This window comes from Passer domesticus, chromosome 19, assembly GCF_036417665.1.
Source record: "Passer domesticus isolate bPasDom1 chromosome 19, bPasDom1.hap1, whole genome shotgun sequence".
Classification (NCBI taxonomy): Eukaryota; Metazoa; Chordata; class Aves; order Passeriformes; family Passeridae; genus Passer; species Passer domesticus.
The window spans coordinates 4,555,487-4,571,972 of record NC_087492.1 but is presented as its reverse complement, the minus strand read 5'-3'; the positions used below and the strand labels follow the sequence as shown (position 1 = coordinate 4,571,972).

General features: G+C 58.2%; 4 protein-coding genes across 5 annotated transcripts; 2 read left to right on the top strand and 2 right to left on the bottom strand.

Moving 5' to 3' along the window:
- Nucleotides 1-106: 106 nt before the first annotated feature.
- On the bottom strand, nt 107-7,544 carry POLDIP2 (DNA polymerase delta interacting protein 2). The gene is made up of 11 exons (XM_064394807.1): nt 7,341-7,544; nt 6,926-7,007; nt 6,255-6,352; nt 5,416-5,512; nt 4,897-4,972; nt 4,214-4,321; nt 3,855-3,991; nt 2,858-2,884; nt 2,553-2,678; nt 2,061-2,140; nt 107-587 (listed from the first exon to the last, which is right to left on the bottom strand). Exons 1-11 carry the CDS (start codon nt 7,517-7,519, stop codon nt 473-475), a joined length of 1,125 nt encoding a protein of 374 aa, XP_064250877.1. The 5' UTR covers nt 7,520-7,544; the 3' UTR covers nt 107-472.
- Nucleotides 7,545-7,595: 51 nt separating this feature from the next.
- On the top strand, nt 7,596-9,949 carry TMEM199 (transmembrane protein 199). Of its 2 annotated transcripts, XM_064394810.1 has the most exons (6): nt 7,602-7,823; nt 7,900-7,973; nt 8,051-8,140; nt 9,039-9,075; nt 9,360-9,472; nt 9,556-9,791. In XM_064394810.1, exons 1-6 carry the CDS (start codon nt 7,652-7,654, stop codon nt 9,649-9,651), a joined length of 582 nt encoding a protein of 193 aa, XP_064250880.1. In that variant the 5' UTR covers nt 7,602-7,651; the 3' UTR covers nt 9,652-9,791. The 2 variants fall into 2 exon arrangements, with proteins under 2 accessions (XP_064250879.1, XP_064250880.1); XM_064394809.1 differs by lacking the exon at nt 9,360-9,472 and having other exon boundaries at nt 7,596-7,823; nt 9,556-9,949.
- A 78-nt stretch (nt 9,950-10,027) lies between these two features.
- SEBOX (SEBOX homeobox) lies at nt 10,028-11,265 on the bottom strand. The gene is made up of 2 exons (XM_064395033.1): nt 10,981-11,265; nt 10,028-10,868 (listed from the first exon to the last, which is right to left on the bottom strand). Exons 1-2 carry the CDS (start codon nt 11,263-11,265, stop codon nt 10,620-10,622), a joined length of 534 nt encoding a protein of 177 aa, XP_064251103.1. The 3' UTR covers nt 10,028-10,619.
- Nucleotides 11,266-12,379: 1,114 nt separating this feature from the next.
- On the top strand, nt 12,380-16,471 carry KIF12 (kinesin family member 12). The gene is made up of 14 exons (XM_064394906.1): nt 12,380-12,627; nt 12,768-12,843; nt 12,962-13,096; nt 13,598-13,733; nt 13,966-14,057; nt 14,284-14,419; nt 14,510-14,628; nt 14,740-14,844; nt 14,933-15,192; nt 15,368-15,539; nt 15,619-15,702; nt 15,778-15,899; nt 16,004-16,140; nt 16,272-16,471. Exons 1-14 carry the CDS (start codon nt 12,596-12,598, stop codon nt 16,334-16,336), a joined length of 1,671 nt encoding a protein of 556 aa, XP_064250976.1. The 5' UTR covers nt 12,380-12,595; the 3' UTR covers nt 16,337-16,471.
- Nucleotides 16,472-16,486: the final 15 nt, after the last annotated feature.

The window sequence follows — 16,486 nt, the reverse complement described above, 5'->3', positions numbered from 1 at the left end:
GCACTGCAGGAAAGCTGAGCTCACATTCCTGTTCCACACGGGGGGAGCAACAAGCTGGGACAGGCTGGATGCAAAGCCACGGCCTTGGCTGAGGAAGGAAGACTGGTTGCAACTGGAAGGGCCAGTTTATTAGAGAAACCTCACATTGCAGAGAAGTCACAACACATTGGAAAGGGTCCAGGCCTGCTGAGGGGGGCCAGTCTTCTGCAGCAGCACAGATCTACACCCCCAGCCCCAAAATCCCAGCAGGTGCCACAGAGGGAAGGGTTACCTGGAACACAGCTTATGTTTTACAAGCAGCCTGAGAGAAGAGCCAGTAGTAAAGTTCCAAAAAAAGCCTCCCTGGCAGACAACAGTTAAAACAAAAATGGTTTAAAATGTTTAAAAGCTCTGTGCTCTTGGCTGCAGCATAAAGGGGAGGCAAAGGTCTACAGCACACACAGGCCCCCGTGGCTCTGGGCACTCCTCTGATCTACCAGTGAAGGCCGGAGGGAGGGGTCTTCTCATCTTTGTTGCTCTCCAGGGAAAAGGGTGGGATTCGGACATCAAAGTGGGAGCCATCAGGCCTCTCAAAGCGAAAAGTGCCCCTGCAAAAGTAATGGCAGAGGTCACACTGAGGCCAGGGACAAACACACCTAGGGAGCAGCAGCAGAAAGGTAAGACCTGAGCTCTTCCACATCCTGGGGGTGCAACTGCAAGGCTGGTCCAGCAGCAAGGACACGGGCTCAGCTGCAAACATCTGCTGCTAAGGTAACTCATTGGTGGAGGACTCCTGGGCAGTTGTACAGCACAGCCCTAACACATCTCCTGCACAAAGCTGTGATGATTGCAGCCCACAGGAGCCCAGCACCCTGCATGCACCTGCAGTGGTGTTTACCCAGCTGCCACTCCCCAGCAGGCAGAGCCATCTGAGCTATTTTTACAGACTGGTTACACGTAAATTCAGATTTGTGTTTCTTGGCAGGAGCTCCACTGGTTGTCTATGACATTAAGAAATCCCATCACAGATGTAATTTGGAACAGCTTCAGCTTTGCATTTCAAAGCCTGTCCTGGTACAACCATTTGTTTACTGCTCTGAACTACAGACAACTGTCCTGCAGAACACAACAAGAGGGTTGTGGAGATAAAATAACAGGTTCTCAGGACAGAGAGGACACAAGTGAACACCAGAAGTCAAGCTGAGCAGCTTCTGAGCTGCAGAACCTTTGTCTCTGTCTTCAGGATGTATGCAGAGAGGAAAAAACTACTAGACCAGCTGGTTTTATTCCCCAGGGCATCCATTCAGGCAATTCAAAACACTTCACATGGCAAACAAGGTAAGCCCTATATGCAAAGAGCTTCTCTCTTGCTTTTCACAACTCAAATGCAATCAAACTTTGAAGGAGATTTCCTTAAAAAAAACGCAGAAGGACCTGTCATACAGAAGGCAAGAGGTGGCTGTGCAATCCCTGTCCACACAGAGGGGGCACCAAATGTGCCAACCCAGCCAAAAGGCAAATAAAGGGAAGCTGCTTTAACCCAAAAACACAGGAAAAGAACTCAGCTGGGCACTTCCCTCCCTGCACTTACAGAAGAAACTGAAACACCAGTCAGACTGAAGCCCTTACCTGGTCTAAACTGGGAAAACCCTTGCATGCCAATTCCTGACACAGAAGTGCACAGAGATGGAGTCAAAGCCCAATCCTCTCTCAAGAAAGGAGGTACCAGAGCACACACCCCTGCTGCTGAGGGAATCACCAGCACAAGGCCTTGGCTCTTGCACCAAGGACAAAAGGAAAAACTACTTCATGTCTTTAAATCCAGTCTAGCACAGACCACAGCAGGAGGAGAAATTATCCTGGAACCCCTCCTGGTGCAGAGAACCAACAGATCATTTTATCACTAACTAGGCTACAGCTAGAGAGAAGCTCATTAGATTTTAGCTACCAACTACGCCCTGTCCAGTCCAATTCCACCCAGCTTTCAGCCACAACCCCAGGCTGCAAACTGCACTGAAGCTCACTGCTGGGGGGTCCTACACCCAAAACACTGCTGCAGCAATAAGGGCTTCTTTTCTTACCACATGTGACCACTGGATGCCTGCAGGGAGACGTGGCTGCTGTACTGAAATGCTGGCTGTTCTTTGGACAAGACTGGCTCCTGAGGAAACAAGAGACCACTGGGCATCAGCAATTCTACCACAGACAGGCAACAACAGGAAATTTATATAGCATGAAACAAAATCAAGCAGAGACCTACACCCCAGCATTTCTCCCAATTACACAGCAAACAATTTGCCCACTGAGTAGCACCAGAATCCTGTTATTATTCCAGTTTTCCAACCACCAGTCATTTAGGATGATCCTCTAATACTCAGTGTGAAGTTTCAGTTCATGCAGACAAACAACAGATGAAAAGCTCACATGGCTTTTTTCACTGCCAGCTTCCCACTCCATCTATTTCAAGTGCCCACTGAGCAATGTACTGGCAAATCCACACAACCAAGTGAGAGAGCTCCAACAAAGAGCTGTGTTTCCCAAAAAAAAAAAGAAAAAGGCTGCATGGTACCTACCCTTCCTACAACGCCACGGCCCCGGACTGTCTCCAGGGTGCCAGACAAGCTGAATATCCTCCAGTGCCGCTCTCGCAGCTGCACCACCTCGCTGTCCAGGTTCTCCAGGCGAATGCAGTAGCGCCACTGGGCAGAAGAAAGACTCTCATCAAGAGCTGGAATCGGCTGCAACCAGTCGATAACCTACGGCTGGTACTGGGAAACAGTTGCCAGGCTACTCTCCCTCAAAGCTTATCAGGCTGCAGTGATGCCACAGCAAATTAACTCCTTCCCTTTAGCTGCTCCGTGATACAAAAGGCACTTACCCAGTAGACGTGGGAATTCTGGGCTTCCTGTCAAGAGAAACAAAAGACTTTAGCAGCTGCCCTTGGACACGTGGTGCCAAAAACCTCTTCAGCTGTCACCACAGCACCAGCACAGGGGCTCTCGCTCCGTGCCAGAGTGACGCAGACGGCTCACATGAGCACAGACAGCTGCTCTCTGAGGCCTTCCCTCAGCAGAGCCTGGCACTGGCTCTGCCCTACAGAAATCATGAGGTGGGAGATTTGCAAGGAGCTCGTGACAACCCCCAGGGTTCATCTCCATGTTAATTACACACTTTCTACAGATCTAAAGACACCCCTTTCCTTGCCTTTGGGCACCTGCTTTTCTGACAAACATCAGATGCACTCCACAAAAGCTGGAAATCCACACCAAAACGTGCACCTGCCACAGCTCAGGCTCCCCAAGAGCCGTGCTCAGAAATCACAAAGCGCTGAGGGAATTCCCAGCTCTCCCACTCAGGAGTCTGTTGGGGCCGCATTATTTTGGATGATCCACGTGAAGTTCTGTGCTATAAAGAGCACACGGTTATCAGCTAAATCCAGAAGGCTTTAGCCAAACCCTCTAAGCCAAACTAGAGGCAGGAAACAGGCAGGGAACTGCAGCCCATCACTGGGCAGGATAACAGCCGTGGCTGCTGTTACAGAGCAGATGGCCCCAGTGTCACCTCACGTGACTGAGGCAGTAACAGGACCAATTCAAAAGTCTTCCCAAATATCTTGCTAGCACTGTTGTGCAGAACATTACAGGTTATTTCTCATCCTACTGATAACCAGCAAAAGCCAATATGCAGGAGGTGTTCTCCAAAAATATATGACAACAGTTTCACGTTTATACCCATGAGAACAAAATTAACAAAATTTAACTGTGGTTAAATGTCACTTCTCCAGTAAGCAGAAGGTACCTTCAGGCAGCAAACCAGAGTTACAAAAACAAGGCAGTGAAACAAACGGCAGAGTTACCAGAGCAGCACAGACTCACCCTCATGCCCATGTAGAAGGGGATAACAGTGACACGGATGTTCTCCGTGGTTTCTCGGTGCACATCCGAGAGCTCCAGCCAGGGGTGGTTCTTCTCCTGCCACGCACACAGAGTGTCCCTTGCGACAAAAGGTGGCACTGTGGGGAGGGAAAGGTGAGAGGCAACACTGCAGCTGGAGTGCTCTCCCCTCAACACAATTCCTTTCACATAGTTAAAAAAATATTCAAAGGCAGCTTCACTGTAATAAACCCCAAGCCAGACACGATTTTTATACCATATCCAAGATGGTGGGGTTTGGGTATTTATAGAGCACTGCAAGCATCTGGCTCTGGAGAATTCCCTGTGCAGCCAGAATTTACCTTTTGTTTGGTCGTACATGAGGAACCTCTCAAAGAGCTCATGCTGGATGGGCACTTGATCAGTGGAGCTGTAGGGAAGGATGTCTTCATGGCTTACATAATCTAAACCTGAAAAAGAAACCCCAAAACCTATGGAACTTCCCCAACAAAGAGCAGCTCAGAGGTCTCCTGGCAGAAAAATTGATCACACTAGTGAGAAAAAAGGACTTTGGCAGCAGAAGTCAAAGCTAATATCACAACTGCAATGAAGAATGGAGGTGTGCCAGGAATAACTCTTGGCAGTGCTCTCCTGTGAGATTTTTCATGGAGTGACTCCTCTGATAAACACACACTGCCCTGCAAAGTGCCTGCACTGCCCCAAAAGCACTCTGGGCAGGAAATGCCCAGGACAGGAATAAATCCAGCTCTCCTGACCACAAAGTAGAACAGCCCATGTACAACATGGCATGGGATCTATGCCTCAAGAGCTCAAATCAGACATAGCTGTGTCTGATCACAGAGGGCCCAACCTGCAGCTGTCCAAAGGGCCTCCTGTACTTTCCTCACTCTGTTGTGTCCAGCACAGCCCTAAGCTATGGACAGATCCATGACAGAATGTCCTGCAGGAACTGCTGTTCACTGACCACTGATATTTTCTGACCCCACCTCACAAGGAGCAGAGGCTGCAGGAGGATTTCACTCACCTGGGATGGCATAGAGGGCTCTGCTGTCATCATGATTTGCCAGGAACGTCACTGCCTCTGTCTGTGATCTCTGGGACTGAGAAACAGGGAGGTTTATGTCTTTCTGTGTGCACTGCTGCACGACAGTTTCCAGTCATATTTCAGCTCATTAGTGTGGTTTATAAAGCACATAATGTGTATTTCATTTAACCAATTCACCTCAGAATTCTCTCCTGTAATTCCTCTGGGCTAACTCCCCACCCAAACAAGTGAGAAGCATTCTCAGTGCTGCAGCCCACACTCCTGGTGCTGGGAACAGCACCAGGAAGAGGAAAGGGGGTTGGAAAGGGGAAACATGATCCCCTGTATGACATTCCAGATGATCTCTCTCAGGGAAAACACGCCTTGAAGAACAAATTTATCCAAAAATCCTAACCAATCCAGTTAGCCACCAAAGTAATTTTCCTTCAGTGCCTGTCCCTCTGAACCACTCTTGTAGAAGATACTCAAGTTTCAATACCAAGATTACTCATTACTTACTATATGTGGACAATCCCGGGCATCTATTAACACCTGGTAGTAAGTGTGTGTTTTACCCTTGACCTCTTTGGAACCATGGCCTGCCACATTCTCGCTCCTAAAGAGAAAAGCAAAGCTCTGAGCTCAAGCCCAGCATGGCAGCAAATTCTTGTTACCAGCACCAAGCACTTATAAACAATGATTTTTTAAAAGACACATTTTGCAGCCTGTAATCATCTGGCTGCACCCAAACCAAAGCCCCACGAGGCACCCACAGAGTGACAGACGAGCTGAGATGACCATCAGTGGTGTCTGACACAGCTCACAGGTTTTTCCTGCTCAGTGTGGGCTCCCCTCTGGGGTGGATATTCCTACTGCCCTCTGGTTTTCTCTCTGATCCTCACTCCTTCCCAGCACAACTCAGCACAGGCCAAGGGAAACACAGATGCAAGAGGGGAGAGAAGTGAGCAGCAACTCCAGAAGGATGAACTTGGCTTAGTGGGCTGAAGTTCAGGAGGAAGCTGACAAACCCAACTCAATCTACAGCAGCCTCCAAAAGGTAACACAGGGGCCTGGATCTGACTCAAAAAGGGACTTTTTGTATAATACAAAATGCCATTAGCATAATTTTAAATTGAATTTTATTTCTTCCATACACACATTTTCATCTTTCATACTTCCATCATGTCTCTAATTTATAATACTCAATACTTAATAATTAAGTATCTCTTTAATGACCTCTAGTTTACACTCATGCAAACAGACCCATGCCATTGCCCCTCCTTAAAAACACTTGTTTACCCCAAATAAGAAACTCAGTACAAAATGCAAATTAACAGTCCAAACCCTCCAATCCTTACTTTTCTGTGACAGGAGAAGCCACATCCCGATCATAGAGCCTGGCTTGCCAGGGAAACAGGACTATCCCTCGATAGCCAAACACACTGTGAAGGAAGAGCTGGAAGGAACAAATAATTGCAGCTGAATTATTTTAAAAATCTGTTATCTGAGGTAAAACTGCAAACATTTGCAAAAGGTTTAATGTGTGGGGTGGGGATACAGGGAGAAACATCACTGTGATGACCCAGAGCAGAAAGAGGGAAACAGTCTGGGATGGGAGAAGAAATCCATGTCATCTCTATCCCATAAAAGGGAAGGGCTAAATGAGTAATGCAGTAATAGAGCAGCAGAAAGGAGAGACTGCTCACAAACAGATCTGAGAGTATTAATGACAGGAATTGCAAGTTTAGCTCTTATTTCTCAAATTCACTGACTGTCTCTTTGGATCCTTGAGGGAGAAAACCCCAAAGTAAGACAGTGGAGCAAACACCACTGTACCACGGCTGTGTTGTGCTGCAGATTCTTATCAAGCTGCTATTGTCAGATGACTGACAAACTGCAGACACAGCACAGACAAGCAGCACCCAGCTGTGAAACTCCCAGCCTCCTGCTGCTGGCTTTTCCTCCCAGGAAATCCCAATCCCTGCGGCAGCAGCCTGCAGGGCCAGCTGTGCCCCGCAGCACCCCTCACCTGGCCTGTCTCGTACTTCCCGTGCTGCTTCGGCGCCTCAAACACCCCCACGGTCTCCAGCACTTTGCCCTCGGGACGGTTCCTGCGAGCAGAGAGGCAGCTCGGAGGGTCTGCAGGGGCTGGAGCAGCCCCCAGCCCCGGGGGACACTGCTCCCCGCTCCGTGTGTCCCTGGGACACCCCACAAGAGCCCCACCATGAAGTGAGCACCCCAGCCCTTCCCTTTGCCACTGCCCTCGACACCCTCACCCAGTTATCCCTTTAGCCCAATCCCCTGTGTCCCATATCCGCACCCTGACAGCCCCCCAGCTCTCTCACAGCCTTCCCGCAGTGACTCAACACACCCCAGCTCCCCTCACCCCCTCCCAAACACCGCCAGGAGCCCCCCGCCCTCACGCAGCCCCCCACAGGCCTCACCGCGACGAGAGGTGCCGCCTCGGCGGCAGCAGCAGCGGCGACAGCGCCGCCGCCGCCCCGCCGGTGCCCAGAGCCCGCAGCTGGCGGGCGGGGGGCGGCTCCCAGAGCGGGGCCGGCCCGCGGGCCCGGGCCCGGCCCAGCGCCGCCGCCACGTACCGCCGCGCCGCGCCGCCCGACATCCCACCGCCCGCGGCCCACAGTGCCCCGCGCCGCCCCGCCCGCCGCGGCCGCGCCGCGCCGCCCCGCCCCGCCGTCTCTATGGTTCCCCCTCGCCCCTCCCGGTCGCCCCGGCAACGCCGGCCGGGCCCAGCATGGCGTCGGCGGTGCGGGCCGGGCCGCGGCTGCGGCGGGCGGTGCGGGACGGCGAGCTGGCGGCGCTGCCCGCCGGGCTGAGGGGTGAGCTGGAGGCGGCGCTGGCGGAGGAAGGAGGGCTGGTGCCTTTCAGCGCGCTGCGGAGGCTGCACGCCGCGCTGCGGGAGGCAGGTAGGCCGCGCCGCGCCGGGATGGCGCCGGGATGGCGCCGCGACCGCGCCGTGACCGCGCCGTGCCCCGCCCGCAGGGTCTCCGCTGCACCTGCACGAGCTGCTGGAGGGGTGCGAGATCCACCTGCCCGAGGTGCCGGTGCCGCCGCGGGTAAGTGAGGGCCGGCCCGGGGTCGCGGGAGGAGGCGGCGGCGGCCGGGCCTCACGGTGGGTCCGTGCCTCCCGCAGAACCCCGAGCTGGTGGCGCGGCTGGAGCGGATCAAGGCCAAGCTGGCACACGAGGAGTACCAGCGGATGACCCGCAACATCACCGGCCAGGTGAGGGGCTGCTGCAGCACCTGCTGCCGGGATTCATCCCTCAAACCCCTGGGAGCAAAGGAGGTTTTCCCCCTTGGAGTGAGTGCAGTGCACAGGGGATGTGGCAGGCACTGGAGGAGAGCACACTGTAAACACACCGGGAACAACAAGTCTGGTGTTGAGGGCAGAGGTAGGACAGGGTTAACAGGGTGGTGAATTACACATACTGACTTTTGGGAGCTGCTCACTGTGCCAAAGATCTCAGGTTCTGTTCTGGGAGACTGAGCACATGCCGTAAATGTTTGACTGGGAGCATCTGTGCTGATTACATTTTTGTCATAGTTTTAAAATTGCCTCATTCATATCAAGGTAAAAGCTGAAAATGCAAGATCATGTGTGGGCACTCCTTCTTTCCTGAGAGAGCTGAGATCTTCTGGCAGGGTGACTGTTCAGACAAGCCAGCATCCCTTCCAGCTGGCATTCCTTGGGATCCTATTTGCCCTTCCACACTGTACCTGGCATCCAGGTGCACATTAACTCTCGTGGGAAGATCTGGTTTGCTCTCTGCCAAGCTGGACCCCTCAAGTTTGACCTGGTTCAGTGAAAGTTGTCCCTGCTCATGGCAGGGAAACAAGATGGTCTTTAAGGTCCCCTTCCAAGCCAAGCCATGCTGTGGTCTATAATCCAGGGTGCTTTTAGCAGAGCTTGTGCAAAATTTCAGGGAAACAGGTCTGAGAAAATTTCAGAGAAATGGGTGTTGTGAAATTGTTACTCCCCCACAGCCCACCCACCCAAAACCTCCAAGGCTTGGGGACAGGACAGGGCATTGGCATTGCTTTTATTCTGCACACACAGTAACAACATTACTATGAACATGAAAACACAAGTGATCACAAGCTGTTTCAATCCCTTCTTTCAGGAGATGAACGGGCCGTTGGCTGAATTTGGGAGGCAAGGTGAGTGGCTCCCTGTCCTGTTGACATGTGGCAGGTCAGGCATGGGAACTGTTCCATCTCCAGCTGGGGACAGCCCTTCCCTCTCGGAATATCTCACCAGGAGGTTTCCATGCACTGAAGTGTTCCTTGAATGAAAGAGCCTCTTGGTCATTCTTACCAATATTTCTGGAGGCACCAAGCGTGTGACTCCCCACGATTACATCCCCCAGCTGAGGCAGCTGTGCATGGTTACACCTTGAGTCCAGCCTTACCTAAAGTCAGCTCCTTCACCCCTCTGTCCCCAGTTCGCTCCGTGAAAGCCGTTGTCATCACCATCTTCAACTTCATTGTCACCGTGGTGGCCGCCTTTGCCTGCACCTACCTGGGCAGCCAGTACGTCTTCGCAGAGACGGCGGCGGTGAGCGAGCCAGCCCCTGCCAGCCCCTCTGTGCCGGCCAGGCCGGACACCCAGGGTCACCTCTCTGTCTTTTGTGTCCCCAGCGTGTCCTGTCAGCTGTCATTGTGGCCTCGGTGGTGGGCTTGGCCGAGCTCTACGTGATGGTGCGGACCCTCGAAGGGGACCTGGGGAAGCTGTGACTGTGAACTGCAGGCTTCGTGCTGGAGGATTTTGTTCTCCTCAGGAGCTGCTAATTTGGGACAGATCTTGTCCTGTCCGTACCTGTTCCTGCTGTGGGAAGACTGCTGCACTCCTCAGGCTCGTCTTTTGCTTCCTGCTCCTGAAATGAATCATGGGTTGGAAATCCCAGAGCTGCAGAACGGGAGAGGGAATGGCTTTGGACTGACCACCCCCGCAGGGAGAGGGGCATCAGCTCCTGCCATCCCTGTTCTGGGAAATTCCTGTCCTTTATTCTGGGAATAAATAACACTGTGTGTTGCTGCGTGTCGGGAGATGTCTGTTGGTATGAGAAACATTGATGTGGCATCTAAGACACCACAGAGATGTGAATCTTCCCTCTCCCTCTGCATCTCCTGTCCAAACCTTCCTCTGCCTGCACAGTGAGGGATGCACGGTGCTCCCAGCCCCCTGCCAAAGGGTGCCCAGATTCTGGAGGCAGGGAGGGAGCACCCCTCAACACTGAGCCCAGGGGTTTCTCAGGTGCTGTGGGACAGAGAGCAGATGCACCCACAGCAGGGAGGGGACACCCACAGCAGGCCCTGGGGACCCGGACACCTGCTGGGTGGGCGCTGTGCCAGGGCCAGACACAGTGATTAATGCTCTGATGGCAGCTAAGCCCCCCTGGAAACACGGTTTAATATCCGATCCAGGGAGATCTGCCGGCACCTGCGAACGTGCCTGCGGATTAGGGGCGGCCGCGCCACAATCATCCGTGGACACGGCCTCAGATTAAGGTATTTTTTCCCAAAGATTAGTCGGTATTAGGGAGCTGTCCCTGCTGTGGCCGCACCGGCATTTAGGATATTGGATGACATCCTCGGAGCCTGTGGGACCGGCGGTAATTCCACACCCTAATGAAATCGTGGCGCTAATCCGGGGGGGCCGCGGTGCCCGGAGGGTCCCCAGAAGCCAGGGGTGCTTGCCACGGCTATGGCTCGCCCAGGTTGGTGATGGCCGCGCTGTAGATGAGGTCGGAGATGGAGCCCAGCGAGGTGGGGAGGCCCCGAGCGGGGCTGTGGGATCGCGGCGGCGGCAGGGCAGGCCCCGGGCACGGCGTGCTGCCGTCGGGAGGTGCCGCGGGGGGACCCCGCTCCCCGGGCGGCGGCAGCGGCGGCAGCGGTGGCGGCTCCGGCTTGGCGCTGCGGATCCTGCGGGCGCGGCGGTTCTGGAACCAGACCTGGGACGGGCGAGGGGAACAGTGAGACACAGACAGGGTGGCCTTGCAGAGGAGAGGATGCCCCGGGAGGGAAGGAGGAAGGGATGGAGGGGAAGGTCCCGCCTGCGCTCACCTGGATCTTGGCCTCGGGCAGCTGGGTCAGCTCGGCCAGGCGCTCCCGGGTGGCGATGTCCGGGTAGGGCACGGCGGCGAAGGCCCGCTCCAGCTCCGACAGCTGCCCCCGGCTGAACGTGGTCCGCCGCCGCTTCCGCGGCCCCCCCGGACAGGGACAGGGACAGGGGCACGGCCCCGGGGCGCCGCCCCCGCCCGCCGCCCGGCCGCCGCCCGGCCCGCCCGCCCCGTCGGGGAAGCGGAGCAGCGGCTGGGGGGCGCGGGAGGTGCCGGGGGCCGCGCTCATCCTGCCCGGCTCCCCCGGGCCCGCCGCCGCCCCGGCTTTTATCCCCCCCGGGTCCCCCCCGGCGTGCTGGGACCGCCCCGAGCGGGCGGTGCTGTCCCCCCCCAGCCCTTCCCAAGGGCTCCCGGGGCCGATCCCACTCCGCGCCCCCGATGGCAGAGCCCCGACTGACCCCCCAGCATCCCCGGGGACCCGTACCCCCGCCAGCTGCTCGTACAGCTTTCCCCGCGCCGCCGTCGGGGCACGGTGGGGCCCGTGAGGCTCCCAGGGCTCGGGGACCCCCCTGCCACCGGCCCCCTGCGCTCCCTCCCCGGCCTCCCCCGCTCGCCCCCCGCCGTGCGACCGCCGCTCTCCCGCAGGGCTGGCACCGGTCAATGTTTAACCGGAGCGGTGGTACCGGTTGTGCGGGGCAGCCGGGGCCGGCTGGGGGTGGCTCCCGCCGGGACCGGCCGGGCGCTGCGGGCACCCCGAGCGCCGGGTGCTGGGGGCCGCATGGAACCACAGGGGGAGCGGGGCGGGGACCCCCAGCCGGACCCCCGGCCCAGAGCGCTCCCACGGGGCCAGGACAGACCGTAAGTTGTCGGGGAGACGGAGGAGACAGAGACCACCCCGTCCTGGAGCAGCAGGACTTGGGCAGTGACTGCCCGGCTGATACAGACAGCGGGGGGTGGCATCCCAAAAAGGCTGGGGGGGGACAAGACTGTCCTGCGGCGACATGGCGGGGACAGTGAGCTCTGTCCCCTGCCAGGCCCCAGGGCACAGTGGAGGTGGGAGCACGCTGCGAGCACAGCACGACCGGGGGTCCCTCTACCCCGGTGCCCGCGGTGCCCGCGGGCAGAACCCCCCAGCTGGGGGGCACCCACCACCCTGCTGCCCTCTGTTCCCCAAAGGAGCCCTGGAGAGGAGCGGGGGGGGGCCGTGGAGGGCAGAGAGACGCGTCTGAGAGTGGTGCTCAGGTAAGGGGAGATGGAAGGACTCAGGGAGGCGACCGGAACCTCCCTGCCTGGGGCGAGCTCACAGCAGGGCTCCCCAGGGTCCCCGTGCAGCGACACCTCTGTGTCCCCGTCCACACCCCGCCCTTAGGGTCCGGCCACTGACCTGCACGGAGACGCGGCGAGGTGACCAGCAAGTCGTGCACAGCCTCGGTGACGGCGCCGTGCACGTAAGTGCCACCTCCCCGTGGGGGTGCCGGGCTCGGGGAGGGCTGCGGCACCCCCTGAGCCGCCGCTGTCCCCTCGGCCAGGTCAGCGCGGCCAGGCACGATGCCACCTTTGGCTTCAGCGCCGTGTTCGACGCCGGCGCCTCGCAGGAGGCTGTGTTCGAGGGCAGCGGGATGAGGCAGCTGGTGGAGCTGGCCATCGACGGGTGGGTCCCGGAGAGCCCCCCGGGGACCCCAGCCCTCCACCCACCCCACGCCGCGCGTGTGCGCTGCCCGGGCTGTGTCGGGAGGTGGCATCGCTGTGCCACCGCCTGCGGCCGTGCCTGACGCTCAGCATCTTCCACAGCTTCTCCTGCACCGTCTTTGCCTTCGGGCAGACCGGCTCGGGGAAGACCTACACCCTGATGGGACCCCTCGGGCAGGTACAACGCTGACATCTGACCTGATCCTGGTGGTGGGACGAGCCCTTCCCACCCGGGGCTGGGCTCTGAAGCGGGCAGGTGCCCGATGTGACCGCTCACCATCCTGGCATCTCTGCAGAGCGACACGCAGCCGGCGTCCCCTGCCCTGCTGGGGCTGATGCAGAGGTCCTTCACCTGCCTGCTGGAGCAGAGCAGGAGCCGTGGCTCTGACCTGGCTCTCAGCGCTTCCTACCTGGAGATCTACAACGAACAGGTGAGTGCCTGCCCAGCCGGCACCCTGTGCCCTGCTCTCCCGGTGCCTTCCTATTATATTTCTTTTTCTTGGGCCAGGTCTCATAAGCTCTCAAAAGAAATATAATACACCCAGCGATAGCTCAGCTATTATTTTGGGGGCATAAAGTAAGCAGGATGACTTCTGCTGCAGTGTTAGAAACAAAAAGGTTTAACAAAAAGCAAAATAACAAACAGAAAAACTCGAGCCAGGTGCAGAGGTCTGCTCTTGGTAAAAACACCTCACAAAAGCCCTTAGCTCTTTTGTTCTCTTCTTTTTCTACCTGATGGGTCAGGCGGGACTTTTTGGCTTCTATCCAATTAGCCGTCTTCAAATTTTTGGTGAAGTCCCTATGAGGTGGATTTTCACCTAATCATTGAGAGAAACGTCTGGGCTTCTTTCCTTTTTTGGGGGACAAAGGCTAGTTTTGCCACTCTGTCATTAGGGGACACACTCTTACACCTTCCCTCTGCCGTATCCCAGGTCCGGGACCTGCTGAGCCCGGGACCACCGCGCTCCCTGCCCCTGCGCTGGAGCAAAACCCGCGGCTTCTACGTGGAGAACCAGCTCAGCGTGGAATTCGAGAGCCTGGAGGCCATCGTCAGCCTGCTGCTGCAAGGTGCTGAGCCACAGGCACGGGGCTGGGACATGTTCAGGGCGCGCTAGACCCGGTGTGGGGGGATTCAGCCCCCCACAGGCTGTTCCAGGGCTGGTGGCACTGTGATGGCAGCCAAGAGGAGCGGCTCTCCGTACAGCTGCAGAGCCAAGGCAGCAGCGGCTGCTGGGCAGTGGGTGCTGTGGGGTTGTGGCAGGGATGTGGGGTGTCAGGCTGTCAATTCCTCCCCCGGCAGGATCCCAGAGGCGCCGGACCTCGGCACACGCCCTGAACAGGCACTCGAGCCGCAGCCACGCCCTTCTGACCATCCACGTCCGCAGCCGAGCCGTGAGCGAGCATCCTGCTCCTGGGCAGGGCTGGGGGGCTCAGGGCTCAGCGCGGGGGGGCAAACAGCCCCACGGTGAGGGGGTCACGCTCTCCTCAAGGATACCTGGGTGGGGCTGGAGTGGGCAGCCAGGAATCCTATCCAAGATCCAGGAGTCGGGACAGTGCTGTGGGACGTGGGGAAGGGATGATGGGGGCCAAAGCATCACCCCCCAACGTGGTTCTCCAGGCCAGCGCCTGCCCCAGCAAGCAGGGCACGCTGTGCTTCGTGGACCTGGCTGGCAGTGAGAGGGTGAAGGAGACTGGCTCCAGCGGGGAGCTTTCCGTGGAGGCCAACAGCATCAACCGCAGCCTCCTGGCGCTGGGTAAGGGCTGGGGAACCCACCCGCCCTGGGAGCACCCTGCTGGCCCCCACCAGAGCTTTGTCACGTCCTTTGTGGCTCATCCTCCGGCAGGACACTGCATCTCCCTGTTGGCCAAACCCCGAGGGAAGCGGACGCACATCCCCTACCGGGACAGCAAGCTCACCCGGCTGCTGGCTCGCTCCCTGGGCGGCTCGGGCATCACCCTGATGGTAAAACCATGGAGGACTCCGGGCAGGGGTCTCACCCCGTGGAAGGGAGGGCTGGAAAAGGACGGTGACCCTCTGGATGACAGTCCAGCAGCATGTCTTCCTCGTTGGCAGGTCGCCTGCATCTCCCCGTCCTCACGCTGCCTCTCAGAGACCCTGAGCACGCTGCACTACGCCAGCCGTGCCCGGAAGGTCACCACCAGACCCCTGGCCAACAGGGTATGACAGACAGGAACCCCCTCTGAGCTCCTGTCCCTGCTGCTGGGACCTGCCTGGACCCACCCCTTTATCCACCCACCCCTCCCAGGTGTCCCGGGAGAAGCTGCTGCAAACCTTGGAGCGAGAAATCCACGCCCTGCAGCTGGAAAACCTCTCCCTGCGGCAGCAGCTGTGCCTGCCCAGAGTGCCCGTGAGGAGCACGGAGGTCGCAGGGAACCCTCCAAAAGCATGGGCAGGCTCGGGAGACAGGTACGGCCCTGCGGGGCAGCTCCCACCAGAGGGAACCCCAGCCTGGCCCAGCCTCTACGGTCTCCTGCGGGACTTCGTGGTGGAGAACGAGCAGATGAGGTATGGGAGGCTTGTGTGGGACCCCTGAATAGGGGATCAAGGGGCTGCCAGGGCAGCCAGAGCCCCTGGCTGGCAGCACCCTGCACCAACCAGCCTCCCTCAGGGACTCCCCGGGGCTGGGCAGGGCTCTCTGGAGGCTGCCAATGCCCTGCTGGGCTTCCTCACTGCTCCCCAGGCAGCCCCGTCTGTCCCCACACCTCCCGGCTGGGCCATCCCACAGAGCCACCCGCAGCTCCTGTGCCAGCCAGCCCCTGCTGCGGAGTGCCTGCACCCTCCACGTCCCCCCCGGGCGCTCGGAGAGGCACCGGCGGCCCGACACCACACCCAGCTCTGTGCCCCGGCTGCCGGTGAGAGGGGGCTCTGCATGCTGCCCACGGCAGGGTGAGCGTGCACACACCACCCACCCACTGCTGTCCTCTCTTGCAGAGGCTCCCTCCTGCCTCCAGCCGCCCCGGCTGCCCAGGGTGCTCACAGTGCTGCCCTGGGCCAGTTGATGCCACCATGTTCCAGGTACAGCCCCAGGGGTCTCTTTGGAGGGTGGCACAGGGGTGGCACAGCCACCTTGACTGCTCTGCTCACCCCCAGGTGCTGCCAGTGCCCGCTGTGGCACAGCCAGTCCCTGCTGAGGGAAGTGCTGGACAGGAGGACATGGCTGTGCCTGGCTCCCATCACCCCCACGGGCACCCCCAGCCGCACCAGAGGCAGCGGTGAGAGCCACTCCTTGGGCATCAGCTGCAGCTCAGGAATTCCTTGGAGTTTCGGGGGGTGGTGGGGCAGTAGGTGAGGGCTGGTTTGTGTGTCCTCTTGGCAGGAGTCGTGGCAGGAGCAGGAGCTTGTCTCAGCAGCACCCGCTGCAGCGGGAGCTGCCAGGCCCCGAGCGCGTCCCCAGCCCCGAGGGAAGGGTCATCCCTTCAGCACCACCGTGGCCAGGGCTGCCAGAGCCCAGAGGTGAGCAGGGCAGTGCTGGGAGACCAGGCAGGGCCTTGATGGGCACCCATCCCTGCACAGCCTCTCACACCAGGGGCTGGGCACTGATCCTGGGGAGATGGAGACCTGACCCTGCTGCTCCCCGCTGGCAGCTGCTGGCACCGTCCCTCTCCTCCAGTGGGAAGAGGCACTGGACTGGCTGGCAGAGCAGATCTGAGCTGCCACAGGCACGCCAAGGATGGGGCCAGCATCAGGGATCTGGCACAGCCTGGGGTGGACAACCACAGCCCTCAGGGACATGGGACCTCGGACTGCAAGGACTGCACAAACCATGGCACGGACGGTTGGATGGATGGACAGACAGAGC